At 38.5% G+C, this 23,285-nt stretch overlaps 1 protein-coding gene and 1 pseudogene across 1 annotated transcript in view; one reads left to right on the top strand and one right to left on the bottom strand.

Moving 5' to 3' along the window:
* ADAMTSL1 (ADAMTS like 1) overlaps positions 1–23,285 on the top strand; it is a 390,585-nt gene that overhangs the window by 118,922 nt on the left and 248,378 nt on the right. Inside the window, exon 6 of the mRNA XM_044265608.1 lies at positions 12,742–12,868. Within this exon, the coding sequence (XP_044121543.1) occupies positions 12,742–12,868 (127 nt within the window). The remainder of the gene's footprint in view (positions 1–12,741; positions 12,869–23,285) is intronic.
* On the bottom strand, positions 6,171–6,462 carry LOC122917579 (annotated as a pseudogene).

Below are 23,285 nucleotides of genomic sequence, written 5' to 3'. Positions count from 1 at the left end.
AAGGACTCTTGTGTTTGAACAAAAACTGTGTATTGTATGCCCAGCAGCAGAGGGGAGTCTGAGCAGTGATGTCAAAGTATACCATGATGTCACCACAATTCACAAAGAATTACAGTTAATGCCATGTGAAGCGAGGCCAAATTCAACACTTTCCCTCTTGGGTACTTCACAGTCTAAAAGACAGAAGCAAGGCTGGAGGTCATGCCTTTGTATAATTTTGTTTCACATTCTCCAGACACCCTAATTTTGGAAGCAGGGGAGGGAAGAAGACAGCCTGTTAAAGAAAAGTCCACTGACCGTGTGCTGAGAATGAATTCTAGTGCCTGTATGCACAAATGTCTATGCTAAGATAATTCTTGGGATTTTCTGCTGAAGCCTACTAGACAGACAAGTTTAACTGAAAACAATATGCAAAAAAATAAAAAAATAACCCAGATGTTTTTAGGAATAAATTTACACAAAACAATTTGGCCCAGACCCTGAAATAAACAAGAAAGGAGCAACATAAATGAGATTGGGAGCACCTAAAAAAATTTAATAAATGTTGGAAATAAGATTTAGCCATTCTCTTTTTCACTTTCAGAGTATGTTTATCCAGCCATTAAGCGATTAAATTCTTGTCTCAAGAAAGGCAGTGCTGGAAACTCTTAAAAATATTTGCAATCTAATAAATTCACTATTCTATTAGCTGTCTCAAACCTCTAATATGGACATCTGTTTCATCTTCCATTTACTTAATAATGTGAAACAATAAACATCACAAAACCAGAGGTGATTGCCCAACATCTCTAGAACTACACGTAATACGGATACGGATAAGGATAAGCAAATCAGTAAGGAGCACAGGAGACTGCTTCTAGCTGAAATAGTAAAGAAAATAGAAATAAGACCCTTAAAAAACAGCACTGGGTCACATCTCATTGTGGTGAGTTCTCCTTTAGATTTTAATCACAGAGATGGTTGTAGTCCCTACCCTTTGAGGAGGGTAGGGATGGGCAGGTTGGAGGTGGAGAAGGACGATGGTTCTGATCCAGCCAAATGACCACCAAAGGCTGGAGCCCACGAGGAGTAATGGAAAGAGTCAGGCCTCGGACTGTCCAAGCCAAAGTCTCTTAGGAAGAGCCAGAAAGTCAGGGGGCTCAGGAGACCGAGTTCAAAGTGAGCTTCCAGATCAGATTTGGTGTCAGAGCTGGAGTGTGGAGCCTGGAGCACTGTGCCTAGTGGAAAAGAGATAAGAGGGAGACTCTCTCAAACATAATAAACATTTAGGGTTGCCTGGGTGGCTCAGTGGGTTAAAGCCTCTGCCTTCAGCTCAGGTTATGATCTCACGGTCCTGGGATCGAGCCCCACATCAGGCCCTCTGTACAGCAGGGAGCCTGCTTTCCTCTCTCTCTCTGCCTGCCTCTCTGCCTACCTGTGATCTCTGTCTGTCAAATAAATAAATAAAATCTTTAAAAAAAAATAAACATTTTTACCCCAAGACAATTTTGGAGTAGTGGATGAAGGACTAGAGACATAACAGGCAAAGTAGTAAGTAGAAATTGAAGTGGAGATTATAGTACTATAAAATGGGGACGCCTGGGTGGCTCAGTTGGTTGGCCGGCTGCCTTCTGCTCAGGTCATGGTCTCGGAGTCCCGGGATCGGGTCCCGCATCGGGCTCCCGGCTCCATGGGGGGAGTCTGCTTCTCCCTCTGACCTTCTCCTCACTCATGCTCTCTCGCTGTCTCTCTCTCAAATAAATAAATAAAATATCTTAAAAAAAAAAAAATGGTGCATCCATAGAGGTGTTTTTCTTTTTGACAGCTCTTCTTTGGTCTTTGGAACTAGTGGCAGAGAGTTTAAGGGGTGGAAGCTGTTGTTATGTTCTAGGGTGGGATAAGGAAGAAAATTCTTTGATACCATAATATATCCCTTTCCCCTGTGGCCTTGTGTATATACAGAATTCATTCATTCATTCAACAAATTTTTATTAATTCTTTGTTATATTATTAGACACTAGGGCCTTGTGGTGTTATATTCTAGTAGGAAATAGAAAATAAACAATAAACTTAATATGCAAATTATGTTAGAAAAAGAGTGCCATAGAATTTAAAAAAAAAAATAGAATAGTGTAGAACTTCGGTCTGGGATGCTGTTTTAAATAGTCTGGTCAAAGTAGGGCTTATTGAGAAGATGAAAGTTTCCCACAAAGGGTTAAAAGAGGCTTTGGAGGTGTCTACAGAAGAATGTTCCAGTCAGAGGCAATAACCAGTGCTATCCTAAGATAAGAAAGCACTTGCTCTGTTTGGAGAACAACCAAGCAAGGAGAGTGAGCCAGAGGGAGATAAGTCACAGAGGTAACTCAGAGGGGATAGAGGAGCTTTGTATCCTCAGAGGGGATAGAGGCCATTGTAAGGATTCTTACAATGAATCCAAGAGGTGAATCCAAGAGAAAATTGGGTTGTCCTACCAGTGATTGGTAAACCCAGAAGAGAGACTGTCACGTATTGTGATGATACCTTTGGAAAATCTTTGCCTGGAAAAAAGGGAATTCATGCCTTCACGTATTTTTTTTTTTTTTCACATTGTGGTGTATTAGAGCATAGAAGAGCTATACCTCATCCATTTGGCCTAATAACCTGTGGGTATTTGCCAGTATTTCCCTGTGGTATTTGTGTGGCTGTTGAAAAAAAACAACTAATGTTTTTAAATCAATTTAATCACTCCCTCAAAAAAGAAATCATGCCCATTGAAAATATATTTTCAAAGCTACCAAATGCAAAGATCCCACTTTTTTCTTGGTATTCAGTCTCAGTACTTAGAGCCATAGGCTGATACCACTTTTGGCAACAAGCTGTTGCTGACAGAGACATGCTCATCCTCGTTATTCCGGTCTCTTCATTGCCCTCCTAACCCCCAAGAGGAACACAATACATCACGGAACAGAGGAATCACTCCTTGATGACATAGTCCTATTCAGCTTGGGTTTCAACGCTGTCCCAAAAGTGTGATCTTGGACAAGTTGTTGACCTCTCTGAGTCTCAGTTTTATTTTTGTAAAAAAAAAAAAATCTGTCTATTTTGCAAAATAGACATTTAATGAGAGATATTATGAGGATAATGTCAGGGATATTAGGAGAATTAAATGATGTTAACTAGATTTATTGTGATAACCATTTGCAATATATGTAAATATTGAATCATTACATCTTGTACCTGAAACTAATGTTATATATCAATTATATCTCAATAAAGAAAGAAAGAAGTGAGAAGATATATATAGCAAGTGCTTGGCAAACATTAGTTTACTCTCTCTTCTCTAGGTGGCTTTCCCTTCTTTCTCTACCTCCATACCTCTCTGACCTTCAGTCTTAGAGATCTTACTCCTTTTCTGTTCTCACCTATTTTGAGGGAATTATCTGATTAAACCCATTTGCCCTAGATTGGGACCATGCCTACTACTTATGTGTATTCCCTACAGCACCATAAGAACCAGCATAGTGCCTTATGCTCCGTTGGTTTAGTTTAATTTAAGTATAATCAACAAATTCATGTGTTACTCCTCCCAAGGGTATTTGAACAACAAACAAAGGACTAAACCCGTGGTTCCCAACTTTGTAACACAAAGGTGTTCTTTATTATTTTTTTCCTATGGGCCTTGTGTTTTGGAAGTTTCCATCTACTCAAAACACTGCATGTATTAAGTAATAATTTGTTTTCCCATTTTATGACTTAAAGACCTGAGTATAAGTAAAAAATAAATGCAATAAAGATCAGGATTCAGTTTATTTGTATAATGAGATGGTTGGGGCTTGGGGGAACCTTATGTGGTTTTATGGCAGGTAAATATATTTCCATTAGGCTTTGAAAATACTAAACATAGATCATAGACCACTATTAGCACCTTTGTGAATGGCCAGGGATTTTGTTTTCTCATATTCGAGAGGTGTGAAGCACCAGTACAGATGGGGGTTTACCTTCCCACTTACTTCCTATATGTGTTTCCAAGTCACATAGCTCAGATGAAGCCACCTATTCATCCATGGGCAGAAATCCTGCTCTGGTAGCCATAATCTTGATAAGAATAATCAACCTTGTTTTCACCATTCACCATTGTCACAATAAATATCATATATTGTGTCTTTTCAGAGTTCATAGACATCCTACTATAACCTATAGTCAGGAATCCCAAGTTGGAATTTTGGTTTTGTTAGTTACCTTGGGGAAAGTTATTTATTTTGTTTGAATCTCAATGTTATGATTTGTACTTGAAATCATTCAAATCTTAAGAGAATATTAACTTTTTTTTTCAAGTCAGTGTCTAGCTTTACTAAAGATACTTTTCATAAACTATCATGGTATTTCAGGCAGGACATAGACAGTCATTAACAGTATACAACAACTTCACGCTCCCTTCTTCAGTAGACTATCAAAGTTAGAAAGCCACTATAAAATCCAATGAAGGCTTCATTGGAAGCTCTGAATAGGGAAGGTTAAAGTGAGGGTTGACATTTCTTTTTTTTTTTTTTTCACTTTTTCATAGTTTATTTACTCTCATAGCTCCTCAGAGGAGGAAGTCATTTCTCCTTTGTTCTAACAGAACCAAAGAATTTTAGTGGGATAACACGAAGAGGTTGTTTCTTTTCTTCTTTTTCATTTTCCATGAACAATCAGTCCTCTTCCTAATTTCCCAAAGAATCAAAGAATTATGAAGAAATATTTCCCTGGTTCTAATTTCATAGTAGAATAATTTTTTTTAATTTCTTTTTAGCGTAACAATATTCATTGTTTTTGCACCACACCCAGTGCTCCATGCAATATGTGCCCTCCTTAATACCCAACACCTGGTTCCCCCAACCTCCCACCCCAGCTCCTTCAAAACCCTCAGGTTGTTTTTTAGAGTCCTCTTACACTGTTGGTGGGAATGCAAGTTGGTGCAGCCACTTTGGAGAACAGTGTGGAGATTCCTCAAGAAATTAAAAATAGAGCTTCCCTATGAACCTGCAATTGCACTACTGGGTATTTACCCCAAAGATACAGATGTAGTGAAAAGAAGGGCCATCTGTACCCCAATGTTTATAGTGGCAATGGCCACGGTCGCCAAACTGTGGAAAGAACCAAGATGCCCTTCAACGGACGAATGGATAAGGAAGATGTGGTCCATATACACTATGGAGTATTATGCCTCCATCAGAAAGGATGAATACCCAACTTTTGTAGCAACATGGATGGGACTAGAAGAAATTATGCTGAGTGAAATAAGTCAAGCAGAAAGAGTCAATTATCATACGGTTTCACTTATTTGTGGAACATAACAAATAACACAGAGGACATAGGGAGATGGAGAGGAGAAGGGAGTTGAGGGAAATTGGAAGGGGAGGTGAACCATGAGAGGGTTGACATTTCACATGTAGCATATTGTTTTAGAACTTTTCATAAGATGACCCTGACTTTCAGGAAATGAAGTGAAAATAGCAGAAATATTAACCTGAATTATTAAGATGAAAAAGAAATTCTTTTGAAGGATGCTATCTCAATGGTGACGAGTTGTGAAGTTCAGATTGCCTGACATAGTAGGAACCATTTCTTGGGGTCAGTTTCCATTAGGTCTCTGGGCTTAAGGGGGTCAAGGCTATGGTAAAGGCAGAGGGAGAAAAAAACATAAAAATGAATTTTAGTTTTTTCACACCACAAGGCGTCTGTGCCAAGGTGCCTCATGTGTGTCAACCTCAAGGAATCCCTCTTCCTGGAAACCAAGAGGAAGTTTCTGAAAACTAGAAAGGAAAGGTATTTCCCCATGTCAATCTAGCTTCCAGAATATTCTGTTAGTGACATATGCCCTTTCCCAAAAACAACACTGGTGCTAACAACATAGCTTAAAAAAAAAAAAAAAAGCGGGGGCACCTGGGTGGCTCAGTGGATTAAGCCGCTGCCTTCAGCTCAGGTCATGATCTCAGTGTCCTGGGATCGAGCCCTGCATCAGGCTCTCTGCTTAGCGGGGAGCCTGCTTCCCCCTCTGTCTCTGCCTGCCTCTCTGCCTACTTGTGATCTCTCTCTCTGTCAAATAAAATAAATAAAATCTTAAAAAAAAAAAAGCCAGGGGGCGGAGAAAGAAAGAAAAGAAAAGTAAAACAGAATTCTGCATTTTTATAAAACGTGATAAAAATCACATTTCAAACTGTATGGTCACCAGAAGTACACAGTTATAAAAAACACACACACTTCATGTGGCATCGCCAGCCCCTTCAGCTTCTGTGCCTGATTCATTCTTGGCATCTCCATTTTCTGCATAATTATTCCCATCCTTTCCAACATCAGCTTTCCCCTTTTTCCCTTTGGGTACCTTCTCTTCCTTCTTTGCAGGGGCCTTTGTAGGCTTGAAGGAGCAGGTTCAGCAGGTAACCTTGCAGATCTTGTCCTTGGCTCATCCCTCACCTTGACTTTGTCTCCTCTGGCATACTCTTGAGAAATTCTCTTGGGCATGGTGGCCCTGGTAGTGGGACAGAGGCCCTGGATGTGAGGATGCAGCTGCATGTGGGCTTTGTCAATCCAGGGGTCATTCTCGCCTCTTCTTCACACTGCTCAAGGATGCTATTTTTAAGAGAGATACTTGCGGTGAATCATCTAAAAGGTGGTCAGCCAGCTCATTTCCCAGACTCTGGAATAGTAAATTGGTGTAGTCTCCTCTAATGACAGCCATCGTCTATTGAGTTTGGCCTCTTGAGTACAGTGCCATAGAAGATGTGGAGCCACATAAAATCTCAATGGCAAAGAGTACTACAGTTGATTAGCAATGTCTGTCATGGGTCCTGGCAGGGAACATAGCTGCACATATGCCATATTTTTGCTAACCAGCCCTAAGTGTTATAAAGTCTATTTGTAGATTAAATCTGACCAGCCCAATACTCTGTACCTGGATGATTTGTTTTGACTCCTTAAAATTTGCTTTTATCAAATGTTCCCTGACTATTAGGGTTCATAAAAGATTACTGAAGAATCAGTTCTTTGAAAGGTCTTGTATTTGTTTGCTGAGTTGTTACTGGGACACTGTTACATGGCGTTGTCTTTCAGAAAACTCACAGCAGATGTATATCTAGGATTTCAGTACTTTGAGTAATTATAGTTCTCCTGAGCCAGTTTGTCATTCATTCATTACATAAATATTTATTGAGTGTCTCCTACAAGGGACACATTATCCTACACATTTTCCAAAAGATACAGTAAATGCTATAACTCTTGCAATTGCTCATATTTTCCTCATATCCATATATGTAATCCCCATTTAACAAGTGTATAGGACTTTATGTATTCTGTATAATTCTCCCCTTCCTGGCTTTAACTCTTATTTTTCTCTTTGCTCCATCTTCCCATTGTTTTTATTTTATTGTTTTGTATTATATGTATTATGCTACACATATTTCTGCAAAAAGGTGAAGCATAAGCAAATCAATCAATATCTAAACATTTTGAAGCTAAGGTTAAAAATACACTACCTTCCCTCTTAACCTAAATAGTAAATGAGTTATAATGTGTGTAAGAGCACTTACTCTTCCCCATAAAGTTCTATCTGAATTAAATAATTATAAATAAGAGCAGCTGTGATCAGATTTTAGTTTTCCATATTTGTCTTTCCCCGTGCTGAAAATAAAGCGATTTAAAAGTTTCTTACCTCATGGTGTTGGATCAAGAAAAGCTTGACATCACTGGCTCAGTATTTGATGCTAGAAGTTGAAGTCCTTATGGGAAACCATTTGAAATGTAGCCAGTGTGAACCCATCTAAGCACGTCACTTTGGGGCATGGTGTCAGCTTGTGGGTTGTGTTTATTTACATTCTCCAAATTATTCAGATAATAATCTTTCTTTTTCCTGTGGCTCGTAGTGAAGACATTTTATTATACATATTTCAGTGTCTAGAGAATTTCAGTCTTGTGTTCAGCCTGTTCACTTACTATCAGCTCTGCAAGACTAAGGGAGAGATTTCTATCAGCACGCAGAATAGCCCTAATGCCTAAAATCCGCATGGCATGCTTGAAGTCTATAAGCTAATGATAACTGGATATTATCATCCTAGTTTTTGTTTAGGGAGGGTTCTCCCCCCTTCCATTTAGTAAATCCTGAAGGAGAATGTAGAATGAAGAAAAATATTCTACTCAAAAATAGGATGAAGGACTGTTTGTCTGTGTTTATACATATGTGTATATATATGCAAAAAGCCTACAATCAAGATAGCAAGGCAAAAGTTGATGACCCACTAATGGTGTTTAAACAAGGAAAACATCTTGGTGCTTTTCACTTTTTATATCACCTGAGATAAAAATTTTATTTAAAAAAAAAAAAAAACCCTACTAGGGATACAGAGGAGGTCCCGCCACTGTATCAAATTGACAACTAGTAGCAGAATACGAATAAAATTGATTAGGTCAAAATACTCAGCTAGTTTTCCACCCCTTACAAAAAAATTCCATGTGGTTGCCAAAGTTATGAGTGGTCATTATCTCACTTTAATGTTTTGTCCAGAATGGGGTGGGTCTGGGAACTCGGTGACCTGAACATTGCCTTCTATGACATTTCACTAATAATGAGCATAGGTGCACTTGGGAAATAGTCTCTTAAAAATACTAGCCCTTTATTGTAATTCTTATTCGTGCATCAGGACAGAGGTTTTGGTTTGATGTGTAGTTGTCATTTATATGTCTGTTCCTCTGTGTACACAGAAACAAATAAGCACACGTATGCACATATATGAACACTTTTGTCTACATGTGTGTCATCAATGACTGCAGTCTAAGGCTGCTTACCTGTCACCTACAGTGGTTTCATTAACAAACCATTATGTTTGCTGTGTGTTTCATTGATTCACCAGCATTTGATGCACACATCAAATGTTAAACACTGTGCCAAACAGCAGAAATACAAAGACTAATGGAGCATGGGCTCTCAAATAGCCCATGAACTGATATAGAGACAGATATAGCAATAGATTAAACACAATATAAGTTATACAACTATTTGAATTGGGTGTATATAAAAGAAACCCCAAACTAATAATACCTTAAGTACATAAAGGATTTACTCTCTCTCAAAAAAAAGAAGACAGGATGCAATCAGTCTAAGTGAGGTGAAAGACCAGGCTCTTTTTTTCTATTCTGTCCTCCTTACTGCAAGGCTTTTGTTCTCAGGATTGTCTCATTTTTTATTTCAGCACCTGGAGCCAACAGGAAGGAAGGAGAGTAGGGGGCAGGTGGGGTCATCTAAGTTGACTTCTTTTAAGTAGTCTTCCCAGAAGTCCCACAGAACCCTTCCACTTTTATTTCATGAATTGCAAATGGTCACAAAGCCAGTGGAAAAAAATGTGTTCTTTTTAACTGGACATATTGCCACCCCAAATAAAACTGGAGTTCTGTTATTGAAAAAAAAATAGGGAAGATGGATGTTGGGTAGCAACCAGTAATCTCTGCGACATAGACTCATGAACAAATGGCTGAAGAAGCATAAAGTAATAAGGCCATTCACTCTGGAAACTAAAAAGTCTTGTTTGAGGAGCAGACACTTAATTTGGGATTTGAAGGATGAGTAGGAGTTTGCCAAATAAAGAATTGGGGAAGAGCACGTTAGGCAAAATAGTGGTATGTGCAAAGGCACAGAGAGACCTATCATTATAACTGCCAAATAAACCCATTTCTGTATTTCTGTTTTTTCTTCATTATTAAAAATAGCTCTCAAAGTCACAGTTTTAACTGATTTTTAATTACTCTGTTATCCCAGACCAACACATTGAGACAGACTGAGATACGTCAATAATGATTTTTTTGATATAACTGCAAACAGTTTTCTACTGGGACCAAAATAAGAACATTTTATCTGATGATAAAGTCTTCCCATGTTTTAAAAATAATTGAGTAAGAATATTTTGGCACCTTATGAAGGAATTGATACAAAGGGAGAAAAATTGTATCAGGGAGATGTTTGTCTTTTCAATTCCAAAGTTAAACAAAGCCCAGTTAGAACTCACTTGGTTCATATCCTAAGGTCTATAAACTTACATCAAGAGCTCTAAGTTGGTGGTCTGGTCAAGTTAGCCTTAAAGTATGTCATCTTCTATTTAGCTGCTCCTAATAGATTCTTACTTTGGATCTGTGAAGTTGGATTTTTCTTTTCTTAAAATGGCTTTGGAGCCATAAGAACTCTTTAGGCTTAGAGAGAGATTTTCATGGTAATCTCCTATTTGGCTTCTTTAGAGACATCAGAGACCACTAAAAATTCTCCAGAGCAAGTTAAATCCTTTGAGAAACCTGAAATTTCTTTAATTTAAGGAATAAGCATAGTTATATTTGAGACGCCTGAGAGTAAATTTCCATGCTCCCTGCCTATCCCCCTCTATAGTGCTGAGTATCTTGTAAGATTAAGATTATTTCTTTCCAACCCCAAAGAACAACACCTGAGTCAATGGTTCTTTGAACACGGCCAAAATTAGGGTTGCCATGTTTTGTTTTGTTTTCCCAAAGGATTCAACCCTATTAAGGCAACCCTATGGTTTATTCTTCTGACATTTTTTTGTTTTCCTTTTTGTTTTTTGCCAAATTTCGGTTTGGATTACCTTCTAATTAGCTGGTAGGTATCTACACATGACAAAAATGTGCAGTACAACTCACAGCAATACGTCCCTTTTGTCTAGCTAACTCTGGAACCTCTTTGGTATCTCAGCTCCAAAGAAAGACTCTTCTTCAGGAAAGCTTTCTCTGGCATCTCTAGCCAGAAATCAAATTCCCCATAATTTATGTTCTCAGAGTATCATGGATCTGTGTTTTATAGTTTGTATCATGATTATCATTTTACATTGATTGTGTGTGATGATTTAAATATACATGTCTCTGCTACTAGACTCTGAGTCCCAGGAGGGTGGGACCGTATGTGCTTAAATCCTTTGGATTTTGCTCCTAACACAGTGCCTGACCCATAGCAGATCTTGATCATTGTTGGATAAATGATTAAGTGACTTTTTTGGTGGTGGTGGTAAATAAGTTACTTCTGCCCTCCCATTTCATACCGTGTTCAGAATACAAGTGAATATGGAATTACTTAGCTCCTATGTAGGTTCATCTACAGATAAAAAATTTGATAATAAGTTTACTCCAGCTTCATAGAAACACATTACTGAAGTCTTAAGCCAGCATGTGTTGGCTGTGTATGGATGGAGCCTGGGTGAATTCTGAAGAGGCTTCACTGCAGCCTGGGAACACATTGATGTGAATTGTAGTTTGACCACAATGACCCCTTATGGACAGAACCAGCCCTCCTTTGCTCCCCATTTAAGAGCTGAGCATTATGTTTTCTTGACATCTTTGTATTTCAAAAAATGCCCAATCATTGAAGGAATTACTGCTTTGTCATTTATTTTTAAAGATGCCTGTATGCCTGTGTATAAAAAATACATATTACCACATTTAAAAATAAAACACATACATAACACAATGCTAAATAATTGTATTTTTCAAACCTTTGGCTAAACATGTGTTTGCAATTAATAATTAAAAGTACAAAGAAGAAAATCAAGCCTCAAAGAAAGGTCATATTAACAATTGGATTTTTGAAAGACAACGAATTATGGGGACTTTCTGAAAAGAAGCCCCTTCAAATGTCACTACAGTTCTCATTTTATTTTTTAATCGAAGACAGTTATTGAAGTCATTTGGAACTGGAATAAGTCTTTTGGTACTAGATCTAACTGGAACTATAGAAGTACAACTTGATGCAGTTTGGCTTTGAATTTTTTTGAACTTGAACATTGGAAAGGAAAGAGTAAAAGTAAAGCTTAATTTGCCCACATACATGATAAGTGCTTGTGATTTTGTTAAGACTGATTTGGACTAAGCATAAAGGTTATGTCAGATGTGCTTAGAACTCAGCTACTTATTACCAAAGTGACCTTGGCCAGATTCATGGCCTCAGCTATAAATGGAGATGTCTTACATGATCATTCTCAGAATTCATGAGATACTTGTATTGTGCCTGGTGGGACATAGCCAGGCAGAGAGGGCCTCAGTATTGGTTATCTCTGCCACCCTCCCTGTCAAAGCTCCTCTCCCACCACACACACATCCAGTAATCTTGCTTCTGGTGGCTGATTCTGTGATTGTTTCTCTTTTCTTAGTTGAAGTGCTAGCTAGAAAAGGAACCATTTTCATTATCATTCAGAAGCCTTGGTGGCTCAGTGGTAGAACTCTTTCACCTGTTATCATTCACCAATTCCTACTGAGGGGTACAATTTGCCAAGCACAATAGCAGTTGCTCAGAGTACATCAATGGACCTAACACACTACACCCCTACCCTTACACAGCTTCTAGTCTAAGGAACAATAGGGAACGTGAAAATAATCCATGAAATCTTTTCTTCCATAATTGTATTTTTGTAATTTTAGTGAATCATAATTATTACACTGGGAATGATTTCTTAATTACGGCTCAATAATATCAGTAGGTCAAGATCTTCCTCTCTCCCTTACTTCTTCCCTGCCTGCCACCATCCTCTGTCTCTCCCTCTTCCACCCCCCTCTTTCTGTTTATATATTTGAACTGTAAAAGTATCTTTGTCCATACTGTTTTTCTTCTTCCTTAGCTTGGAAATTTCAGTTGAATTGGTTCCTCTATGGGAAGCATGTTTTAGCCTTCCTCAAAAGTGAAGGCCCTGCATGGTGATGGGCCTCACGATGGATCCCTACAATAGGCACCTGGTTGAATCACACATCTCTTTCTCCTGTTAGATTGTCGGCTGCGATCACCAGCTGGGAAGCACCATCAAGGAGGATAACTGTGGAGTCTGCAACGGGGATGGGTCCACCTGCCGGCTGGTCCGAGGGCAGTATAAATCCCAGCTCTCCGCAACCAAAGGTAAGATGCCACAGAGATGGGGCAATCGGGGGGTTGGCGGGCTAATTGATCTCTTCTGGTCTCATGCTGGCTCCCCTCAAGCTAGGAATAAGGCCACTACCAAAACGAAGACAAATCTGAACATATTGTAGAAAGCACCATGCTCCTGCTTTTGCAATAGTTTAGATAGAGCAAGTCAGGTAACCCAGAGGACAGCTTTCTCTTGCGCTACAGCAGGACTGAATTCCACGTGGATCAAAATACACTCTATTGACAGACATGCCCGACATGAGGACAGACTGCCCCCAAGCCTCTGCCTGATACATAACATGATGTAGTATATAGCAGGGGGATATAGCAGGGAGAGTGTGTAAATCTAAACAAATTCACTCCTACCACCATGATGTCATGCTGTCTTCATTTACAAAACGACCTCTGATTGGTGCTGATCGTAGGTTCTTTCAGAATTAATATCGGACAGTGATTATAGGACGCCGTTTACTGACTCTTTCTTCTTCATCTCTCTATACTAGCACAGTGAAGTCATGCTTACTAGACAGTATGTGCTGGGAATGTCACACCATCGTCTCATATCCTGATGACAACCTTCTAGCCAGGCATTGTTTATCCTTGTGTTTTGAATAAGATAACTGAAGCCGAGACAGATTATGTGATTTGCTCAGTCAGGCAACTCTAAAATGGTAGGCCCAAGATTCAAGCCCAGAGTCTGATTCCGGAGCCTAAGCACTTCCTCATTGCGTGGACTGTCCCACAACCCTGCTGATCATTTCCTTGATGGGCCATTTTAAAGCAATTAGATGGATCAAAACAAGGTACCACAAATGTCTGCGCAGCTGGGTCTTGCTGGGGTAGATGGCATGTGGCTAGTGATACCTAAAACAGCCACTCAGTCACACAGTGACTCAGATCATTTTACAAAACACTGTCTTCTGTCACAATCACTGCCCTAGGTGCTACATTAGAAAAAAGATAGAAATAAGGCAACTCTTGTAATCAAAGACATACGTTTTTTAGAATATTTTGACCTTGCTTGATAGTCTGTCTCCAGATTTTGCCGTTATCCAGAATCCTTCAATAGATCTTTGATTATCTTTGCACATGTCTCCCCTGGCTTGGCAACTGAGAATGAGTATCTTTTACTGAATGTGGTTTTGTTCTTCTATTTGTTGACTAGCTGGGAAAAAAACAATTGATGCTTAGCAGGGTGTTTGGCTTTCAGTGGACTTGTAGGTCAAAAAAAAAAAAAAAGGCCGTGGATACTAAAGAACTATTCCCAGAAGTCAGGAAAAGGCAGTTTGTCCAAAGGACTAGGCTCTAGGGGGGAAGAAGAGGTGGTAGCAAGGAAGACTAGGGACTTTTAAACACAAGAAACATTGGAGGTACCAGCTTAGGGAACTCGACATGCTAACACCCCTGCCGGCAATGAAAAATGTGAATGTGGGGGGAAAAAAAGACTCTGGCAGAGAAAATGAAAGATGAGCTAAGTTAGACATTGATATAGTACATTCAGGTGAGATTTTTTTTTTCTTTCATGTGTTGGTAGCTTCTTCTCTACGATGACAAATTAAAGAATTTGGAAGATGAAAACCAGAGGATAGAGGCATGATTCTTTTCTTTTGTAAATCTCTGAAGTCATGGTGGCATATAGGGGAGGGGTGGGGGGAGTTACAGTTCAGAAGTCACGCTTGTAGAACACTTTAAGAAGTCCTAGAAGAGGTCAAATCTTGCTAATTATTTATGTCATGTAAGTGAATCAATGTTCATTATTTAGGAATCTAGGAATTTCTGCTAGGCACAGATAAAGGGGATGGCTTCCTTTTGTGCCGTAACTGCTGTATAGTGGGCTTAGGGGTAAGGGACCCTCCCTACATTCCCACTCATGTTCTCTCCCTGAACACTCTGCCTGGATAGGTATGGGGGGGGGGTCAGTCATCAGAGACCTCTGGGGCCTCAATTGCTGAAATAATGTGGAGAAGCTCTGAAAGAACAAACCAAAGCAAATGAAGAGCCATAAGTCCTCCCCAGATCTGCAAATAGATGTTTCAATAAAAAGAGCTCTAAGAGAGTAGGTAAATTATATAATGCACAACCTGATGATTATCCATAAGGACAAAGTGCAATTGATTCATTTACCTTAGTGCTGATGACGCCTCGTGACAAAATGATTTATCTCAATAAAGCCCAACATACACACACACCTCACCACAATCTATAGCAGATGCTGAATAAAGTGCCTCGCTTATGTTTTCTCCACCCCAGAAGAATCTTCTGCTCTACATTTACAGACTGTGAGGTGACCCCCAAGCAGGGAAGAATAGACCACTCTGCGGGGTCCAGGGTGCTGGCCAGGTGAGCAATGCTCCACCCATGAAGGCCCGGTGGACCTATGCCAGTTCTCTCCCCTCTACTCTGCCAAAAGACACTGTGAGCCAACCACGTGCTCTTTACGAACCCCTAGCACTAAGATTCCCCACATTGAACTCATTTTCTTCTGAACTTACATCCAAGATTTCTTTTCTTTTCTTTTTTTTTTTTTTTAATGTTATCAAGCCTTGGGGAAACAGAAAACAGAAGAGTGGAGAAAGACCATGGTGGGAAGTGCCAGAAGGAAAAAGAAAAGTAGGAGGAACTTATCCAATGCTGCCATTTGCTGGCAAATAAAAAAGAAACCATCTTTGTATCAAAAGATGGTGTAATTGCCTAATACAAATACAGACAAGAAAGAGAGCTAGATCAAAGCACACTTCCCCCCTCCCCACTTTTAAAGGAAAAGGCTGTCCACTGATAGCGTTCAATCTTTCCATCTTTCCTGGTCACTTCCTTTCAACTTCCCCAGCCCAAAAGCAACAAAAGAGAATAAATTTAACTAACATTAACTTTTGATTCTTGAAATTAAAGGCTCACTCTCTTGCAAATTGTACTGGCTTACACCCCATTACATATTTTCCAAGTATATGCAATATACTTAGAACTAGAGCCAGTCTATTTGCTATCAATTTAATGTCTCCAGCTTTGCGAAACTCTCATATGAATTTGTGTGTTTTGAAATCACCTGGATATCTTAAAACTCCTCGGGGACAGACAGACAAAAAAACAGACCAAACAAAAAACTAAATAAAATGTGTTTCCATATGGTGAAAGAAGTCTTGGGGAAAAAGTAAAGCAGGGAAGAAGAATAGGAGATAAGGCTGGGCTGCCAGCAACAGTGTTACAGGGAGTTGCAATACTACATAGATTGGTAAAATACAAGGACTCACTGACTGCTAAGATGGCATCTGAACTGAGGCCAAGGTCACCACGCAAAAGTCAAAGGAAAGGGAATTCCAGTCATAGAGGCAAATACAAAGGCCCTTGGTAAACGCAAATCTCAACATATTTCCTGAAGTGCAAAGAAGCTCATGTGACTTAACGTCAGTTTAAAGAAGCCTACAGGAAATGACGAAGGCAGGATTGGTTGCAAGGTGGGATGAAGAATGGCAAAGATATTGTAGGATTTTGTAAGGGTTTTGGCTTTTAGTCAGAATGAGATGAGAAGTCATGGGAAGATTTTGAACAGAGGAATGACTTGATTTATTTTCAGAAGGAATACTCTATGTACTGTGTTGAGAATAGCCTATAGTTGGTCTCAGTCAGTTGGTCTCCTGACGAAGAGGCTGTTATGGTGAGCCAGCCCTGGGAAGATGATGGCTTGGACTATGGGCAGCGGTGGTGGAGGTGATTCTGTACTGCATTTCCGTGAATCTAAGACCTCACTGATTGAACGATGGGCTATTATTTTATGCACCACTATGGAAGAAACAAAAGCTGCCACTGAAATTAAGAAATGCTGACACAAAACCTCCTGACCTCTTAGGGCTTTTATGTGATAGTTTTTAAAGATCTACTTTAGATTTAGATTTTCTTTAAAGCATGGATTATTCATACATACAAAAGACCCAAAATGTTATTAAATTGGTAAACAAACTGACAAAAAACTTTTTCTCAAGATCTATAAAAAACGTCTGAAACTCAACACCCAAAAACAGATTATCATGTCAAAAAATGGTCAGAAGGTATGAACAGATACTTCTCCAAAGAAAACATGCAAATGGCTAACAGACACATGAAAAAATGTTCATCATCATTAGCCATCAGGGAAATTCGAATCAAAACCACATTGAGATTTCAAACTGTAATTTCTTTTTAATTATTTTGAGCTGAATTTCCATATGTCGTGGGGGTACCTGTAATACAGAATTGTAAAAAGAATTCACAAAAGAAATAAAATACATTGGTACTGAACTCTTTTTTTTTTTTTAACAGCTGTATTGAGGTATAGATGACATACAATAGACTGGATTCATAAATTTGTGAATTTTTACATATGCATACACCTGTGAAAAAAACATACCCCTCATCCCAAAAGTTTTGTTGTGTCCTTCTGCTCTGCCAGCCCTGCCCCCTGGCAACCACTGATCTTTTTATCATTATGGATTTAACTACATTTTCTAGAATTTTACATAAATGGAATTATATAGTACATACTATAGTCCAAATGGCTTCTTTTATTCACCATAATTATTTTGAGATTCATTAATGTAGCATGTATCAGTAGTTTATTTTATTTTATTGCTGTATAGAAATTCCAGTGTATGGACGTACCACAGTTTGTTTATTCATGCACCTGCTGACAGGCATTTGAGTTGTTTTCACTTGGGAGGTCTTATAAATAAAGCTGCTATGAACGTTCATGTACACATTTTTGTATGGACCTGTGCTTTTCATACCTCTTAGATAAATTCCTGGGAGTTGAACATCTAGATCATATGGTAGATACATATTTGATATTTTAAGAAACTGCTAGACTTTTTTTGAGAGTAATTTACTATTTTGCTTTTCTACCAGCAATGTGTAAGAGTTTCACTTGTTCCACATTCTTTCCATCACTTGATATTGTCAATTTTTTTTTCTTTTAACCATACTAATTGTTACATAATCATATGTCATCATTGTTTTAATTTGCATTTTCCTGATGACTAAGGATGTTGAATATCTTTTCATGTTGTATTAGTCTCCAGTTGCTGCTGTATCAAATTGCCACAAACTTAGTGTCTCAAAGCAACGCATTATTTTATGGTTCTGGAGGGTCAGAACTCTGAAATGGGTATTGTTAGGTGAATTCACAGTGTTGAGCGGGCCTGGAAGTCCTAGGGGGTAATTGATTTTCTTTGATTTGGCCTTTCTAGCTTCTGTTAGGTTATCTATGTTCCTTGGCATCTTTGGAGTCTGCAGTGTAAAATCTTTAGATCCTCTTCAACCTCTGTCTCCTCTTCTACCTCTCCCCGTTTAAAGAATCCTCGTTATTATGTTGGGCCCACCCAGATCATCCAAGATAATCTCTTTAAATTCTGCTGATTACCAGTCTTAGTTTCATCAGCAATTGCAATTCCTCCTTAACATAATGTTTTCATAGGTTCTGAGGATTAGAACATGGTCATCTTTAGCGGAGCAAGAGAGTAAAATTATACTGCCCAATATGGAAGTGCTTATTTCTTCTTTGGGGTAGTGTTGGTTCATGTCCTTTGCCCAGTTTTTATATGCATTTGATTTCCTACCATTCAGTTTTGAGAATTCTCAATGCATTCTGGGTACATGTTCTTGGTCAGATGTGTGATTCGAAAATATTTTCTCTCCATAGGTACATTTTTGTTCCCCAAAACTGACTTCATATTAGCTTTCATAGAGCAAAAACTTCTGATTTTGATGAAGACCCGTCATCAGTTTTTTTCTTGCTAGGACTGTGCCTTTAACACTGTACATAAGAACTTGCCTCATCCCAGGTCATCAATCTTCTCCTATATTTCCTCCTAAAATTGTTACAGTTTTATATTTAAGCTTTTATATCAATGACCAATTTTCAGTTAATTTTTATATAAGGTATATCTCAGTATTATAAGATATATCTAGGTTAATTCTTTTGTGGGAGAGGTATAACGATGTCCAACTCTTCCAGCCTCATTTGCTGAAAAGATGTCCTTTACTCTCTTAAATTGCCTTTAAAACTTTGTCAAAAGTCCATTGGCCATTTCTGCATGGGTCTTTTCTTGGACTCTCTAGTCTGATCTGTGTGTCAGTCCTTCACCAATACAACATTGTCTTGGTCACTATAGCTTTAAGGGAAGTCTTAAAATAGTTTGATGCTTCCAACTCTACGCTTCTTTTGAAACTCATTTGGCTATTCTATATTAATTTCTTTGCCCTTCCATATAAATTTTTCAATCTACTTGTCCCTATTAATAAAAAATATTGCTGAAATTTTGATTTACAATTTTGTTAATTCTATAGATTGACCCATGGGGAATGGGCATCTTTACTATGTTAAGTCACTTAACCTATGAGCACTTCATGGCTATCCATTTCTTTAGGTCTTCTCTCATTCCTTTCATAGGGCTTTATTGGTTTTCAGAGTACATATCCTTGTACTTTCGTTAAACTTGTACCTCTTATTTCTTGGGGCACCTGGGTGGCTCAATGGGTTAAGCTGCTGCCTTCGGCTCAGGTCATGATCTCAGGGTCCTGGGATCGAGTCCCGCATCGGGCTCTCTGCTCAGCGGGGAGCCTGCTTCTCTCTTTCTCTGCCTGCCTTGCCTCTCTGCCTACTTGTGATCTCTCTCTGTCAGGTGAATGAATAAAATCTTAAAAAAAAAAAAAACAAAAAAACTTGTACCTCTTATTTCTTGCCCTATTGCACTGACATTTTATTTTTTATTTAAATATCCAATTCTATATTGCTAGTTTATTTTTAAGTGTTGGCTGTGTATTTTGCAAACTTGCTAACTCAGTTATTTGTTCTGAGAATTTGGGGATTTTCTACATAAACTATCATCTTGTTTTACAAATAAGGGTGGCTTTACTTCTTCCTTTTAAAATTGTAAACCACTTATTTATTTTTATGACCTCATAGCACTGGCAAGCATGTCTAATATGATACTGAATAGAAGAGGCAAAAAAAAAAGAAAAGAATAGACAAGGCAATTGTGGATATCCTTATCTCACTTCTAGTTTTAAGAGGGAAAGCATTCAGTTTCTCACCACTGAGTGTGAAGTTAGCTGTCCTTTATCACATTAAGGAAGTTCTTTTTCATTCCTAATATGCTGAGAGTTACTATAATGAATGAATGTTGAATTTTATCATGCTTTTTCTGCTTCAAGTGATTGTGTTCATATGGCTTTTCTTCCTTAGACTTTTATTGTGATGGTTAACTTTAATTGATTTTCAAATAAAGAATCAGCCTTGTTTTCCTGGGATAAACTGTGCTTGGTCATAACGTATTATTCCTTATATAGATTACTGGATTTGAATTGCTGGTGTTTTTCTGAGGGTTTTTTATATCTATGGTCATGAGAGATAGTTGTCTGTAGGATCCTTTTTAAAAATGTTTTTAATAAACATTTAATGTATTATTTGTTTCAGGGGTACAGGCCTGTGATTCATCACTCTTACACAATTCACAGCACTCACCATAGCCCGTCCCCTCCCCAGTGTCCATCCCCCAGCCATCCCATTCCTCCCACCTCCCTTCCCTCCAGCAACCCTCAGTTTGTTTCCTGAGATTAGGTCTCATGGTTTGTCTACCTCTCTGGTTTCATCTTGTTTCATTTTTCCCTCCCTATGATCCTCTGTCTTGTTTCTCAAATCCCTCATATCAGTGAGATCATATGGTAATTGTCTTTCTCTTATTGACTTATTATGCTTAGCATAATACCCTCTAGTTCCATCCATGTCTTTGAAAATGGCAAGATTTTGTGGGTTTTGATGGCTGCATAGTATTCCATTATATGTATATATATACCACATCATCTTTAGCCATTCATCTGTTTATGGACATCTAGGCTCTTTCCTAAGTTTGCCTATTGTGGACATTGCTGCTATAAACATTCAGGTGCACGTGCCCCTTCAGATCACTACATTTGTATCTTTGGGGTAAATACCTAGTAGTGCAATTGCTGGGTCATGGGGTAGCTCTATTTTCAACTTTTTGAGGAACCTCCATGCTGTTTTCCAGCATGGTTGCACCAACAGTATAGGAGGGTTCCCCTTTCTCTACATGTAGGATTCTTTTCTTATACCATCTTCACTAGTTTTTGGTAGCAGTGTAATGCTAATTCATACAATGATTTGGGAAGTGATTTCTCTGGTTTTTTTTTTTTTTTGGAGAATTGTATAAAATTGATGTTATTTCTTCTTCAAATGCTTGGTAGCATTCACCATTGAAAATTCTCTGGGCCTGAAGATTTTTGTACGTATGTACTTAAGTTTTTGAACATACAGAATAAAGTTATACTATATAACATTCATCTTCTTGGATTCTCAACTTTGTCTCAGCTCAAGGAATCCTCCAGGCTTGGGTTTCCTACCTCCTGAGATGCAGCCAGGAAAATCTATCAAAGCAGGAAGCTGTGGCAGTGTTAACACTTACCTACCTTTTTTCCTGATTCTCACGGATTGCTGCCCTTCTTTGCCTGATGTCCAACATCTTGAAAACCATGGTTTTATATAATTTTCTGACTTGTGGTTGTTTCCAGGAAGAAAACTAAGTCTGGGCGCTATTAATCTATTTGTCAGGAAAGAGAAATCTTGATGCTGGGCTCTTAATTCAGGTTTGCAACTATGTAACTAGCTTTTGACTCTGACTTTGGCAGTGTTATTAAGCACTTCTCTTTCCTCATCTCCCTAAAACCCTCACAACTGTTTAGTTCCAATAAGGGTGTCCCCCTGTTATCCTAGAATCTTCTTCCAAGCTGCTGACACCCATTTTGCAAGTTTGATACTGGTCGCTTTGGTGTTAGCAACTTAGTTAACTATGTTAACAACTTTGCTGTTAGCAACTATGCAGGCAAAGATAACTGTGACAGGATTACTGCCTCAGCAAGAAAGAATATAAGTCAGCATTGGTTGTGGGCTAATATCTGATTTCACATATATTAGAATGTGAGAGATCGTTTGTCTTAGAGTCTGTGAAATCTGGTATTTTGACTCTTGTGGCAATAGGATTTTCTAACTGATTAGATATAAATATGAAGTCAAGGTTGGCTCCAAAGTTTTTTGGCCTGGATGACTGTAAGGATGAAGTTTCCAACCGTTGAGGAAGATCGATCTTGTTTCGCCTCTTGGGTATGAGTTCTCCATTGTGTAATGACCCACAACCTCGATGGGGAGAAGTTGAAGGACTCAAATCCTCAGCTTCACCTTATTTCATTGGATACATTGTAAGGTAATAAAGTTAGCATGAAGATAAAAAATATACTATGAAAACCTCCTCAAGATTGGCGACTGTATGTATTGCTATTTTTATACATAGCCAACCACATTAATGATGACACTTTTGTTTAAAAAAATTACCAGTCTCATAGATGCAGAGGGAAGACTAAAAACATACACATCAACAGGTCTAACAATAGGGCAAGCTCAGATATCAGAATAGGAAATCCTGTCTCTTCAAAAATTATCATTATGACCTTTTTGTGTTACAGCAATGAATGACACAAAAAAGTCTACATATGATGAGACTGAAAAACAAAAATATTCAATAGAAAGCTGTGGAATATACATATAGCTGTACATTATTTGAGGAAATATTTTAGGTAGAATCTTTACAACAATTTTCTTAAGAAAAGACATTTGCAACCGTTATTGGTGAAATGACAGCATTTATGATTCTCATGGAAAGCTTGTCGATTTAATTAAGAAAGATGTTACCTGATCTCTGAAGCAAGTCTTCCAGAATTGCTGACTAAGAACCTAGAAATAGTCCTGACAACTGGCATCATGGTCCTGTCAACAAAGCCAGAATAGATTAGGCCAGATGCCCTTTGTCATAGAGCAGTGTGTCTTTGTGGAAAGGGCACCCTCAGGAATGTGAGGTCCAATGAAAGAGGGTATACCCTTCTGCCCCACCAACTGAACCTATTGAATTAATCACTAAAGAAATGGGTGATAAAGCCAGACTCCCCAGTAAGACAATTATTAAGACATATCCAACGAAAGAGTGGCTTTTTATCAACATGCAGAATATAATATCAATTTTTTTTCCTATCTTTCTGTCAAATTAAGATCACCACTTCTTAAATTACATTTTGAGATAACACTGTGTTAACAGTGTTAATAAAAATTCCCTGGGTAAACTCTTTGGGGATACCCTGGGTTACATAGAATGAAATGAAGTTCTTGGGTTCAGGGTTTCTTTTTCTTTTTCTTTTTTATTTTTAAGATTTTTTTAAATTTATTTGAGAGAAAGAGAGAGAGCATGAGAGGAGAGAGGTCAGTGAAAGAAGCAGACTCCCCAGTGAGCTGGGAGCCCGACGTGGGACTCCATCCCGGGAGTCCAGGATCATGACCTGAGCCAAAGGCAGTCACCCAACCAACTGAGCCACCCAG

Source organism: Neovison vison, chromosome 9, assembly GCF_020171115.1.
Source record: "Neovison vison isolate M4711 chromosome 9, ASM_NN_V1, whole genome shotgun sequence".
NCBI lineage: Eukaryota > Metazoa > Chordata > Mammalia > Carnivora > Mustelidae > Neogale > Neogale vison.
The sequence above is the reverse complement of the archived record's forward strand: the minus strand, read 5'-3'. Positions and strand labels throughout refer to the sequence as shown.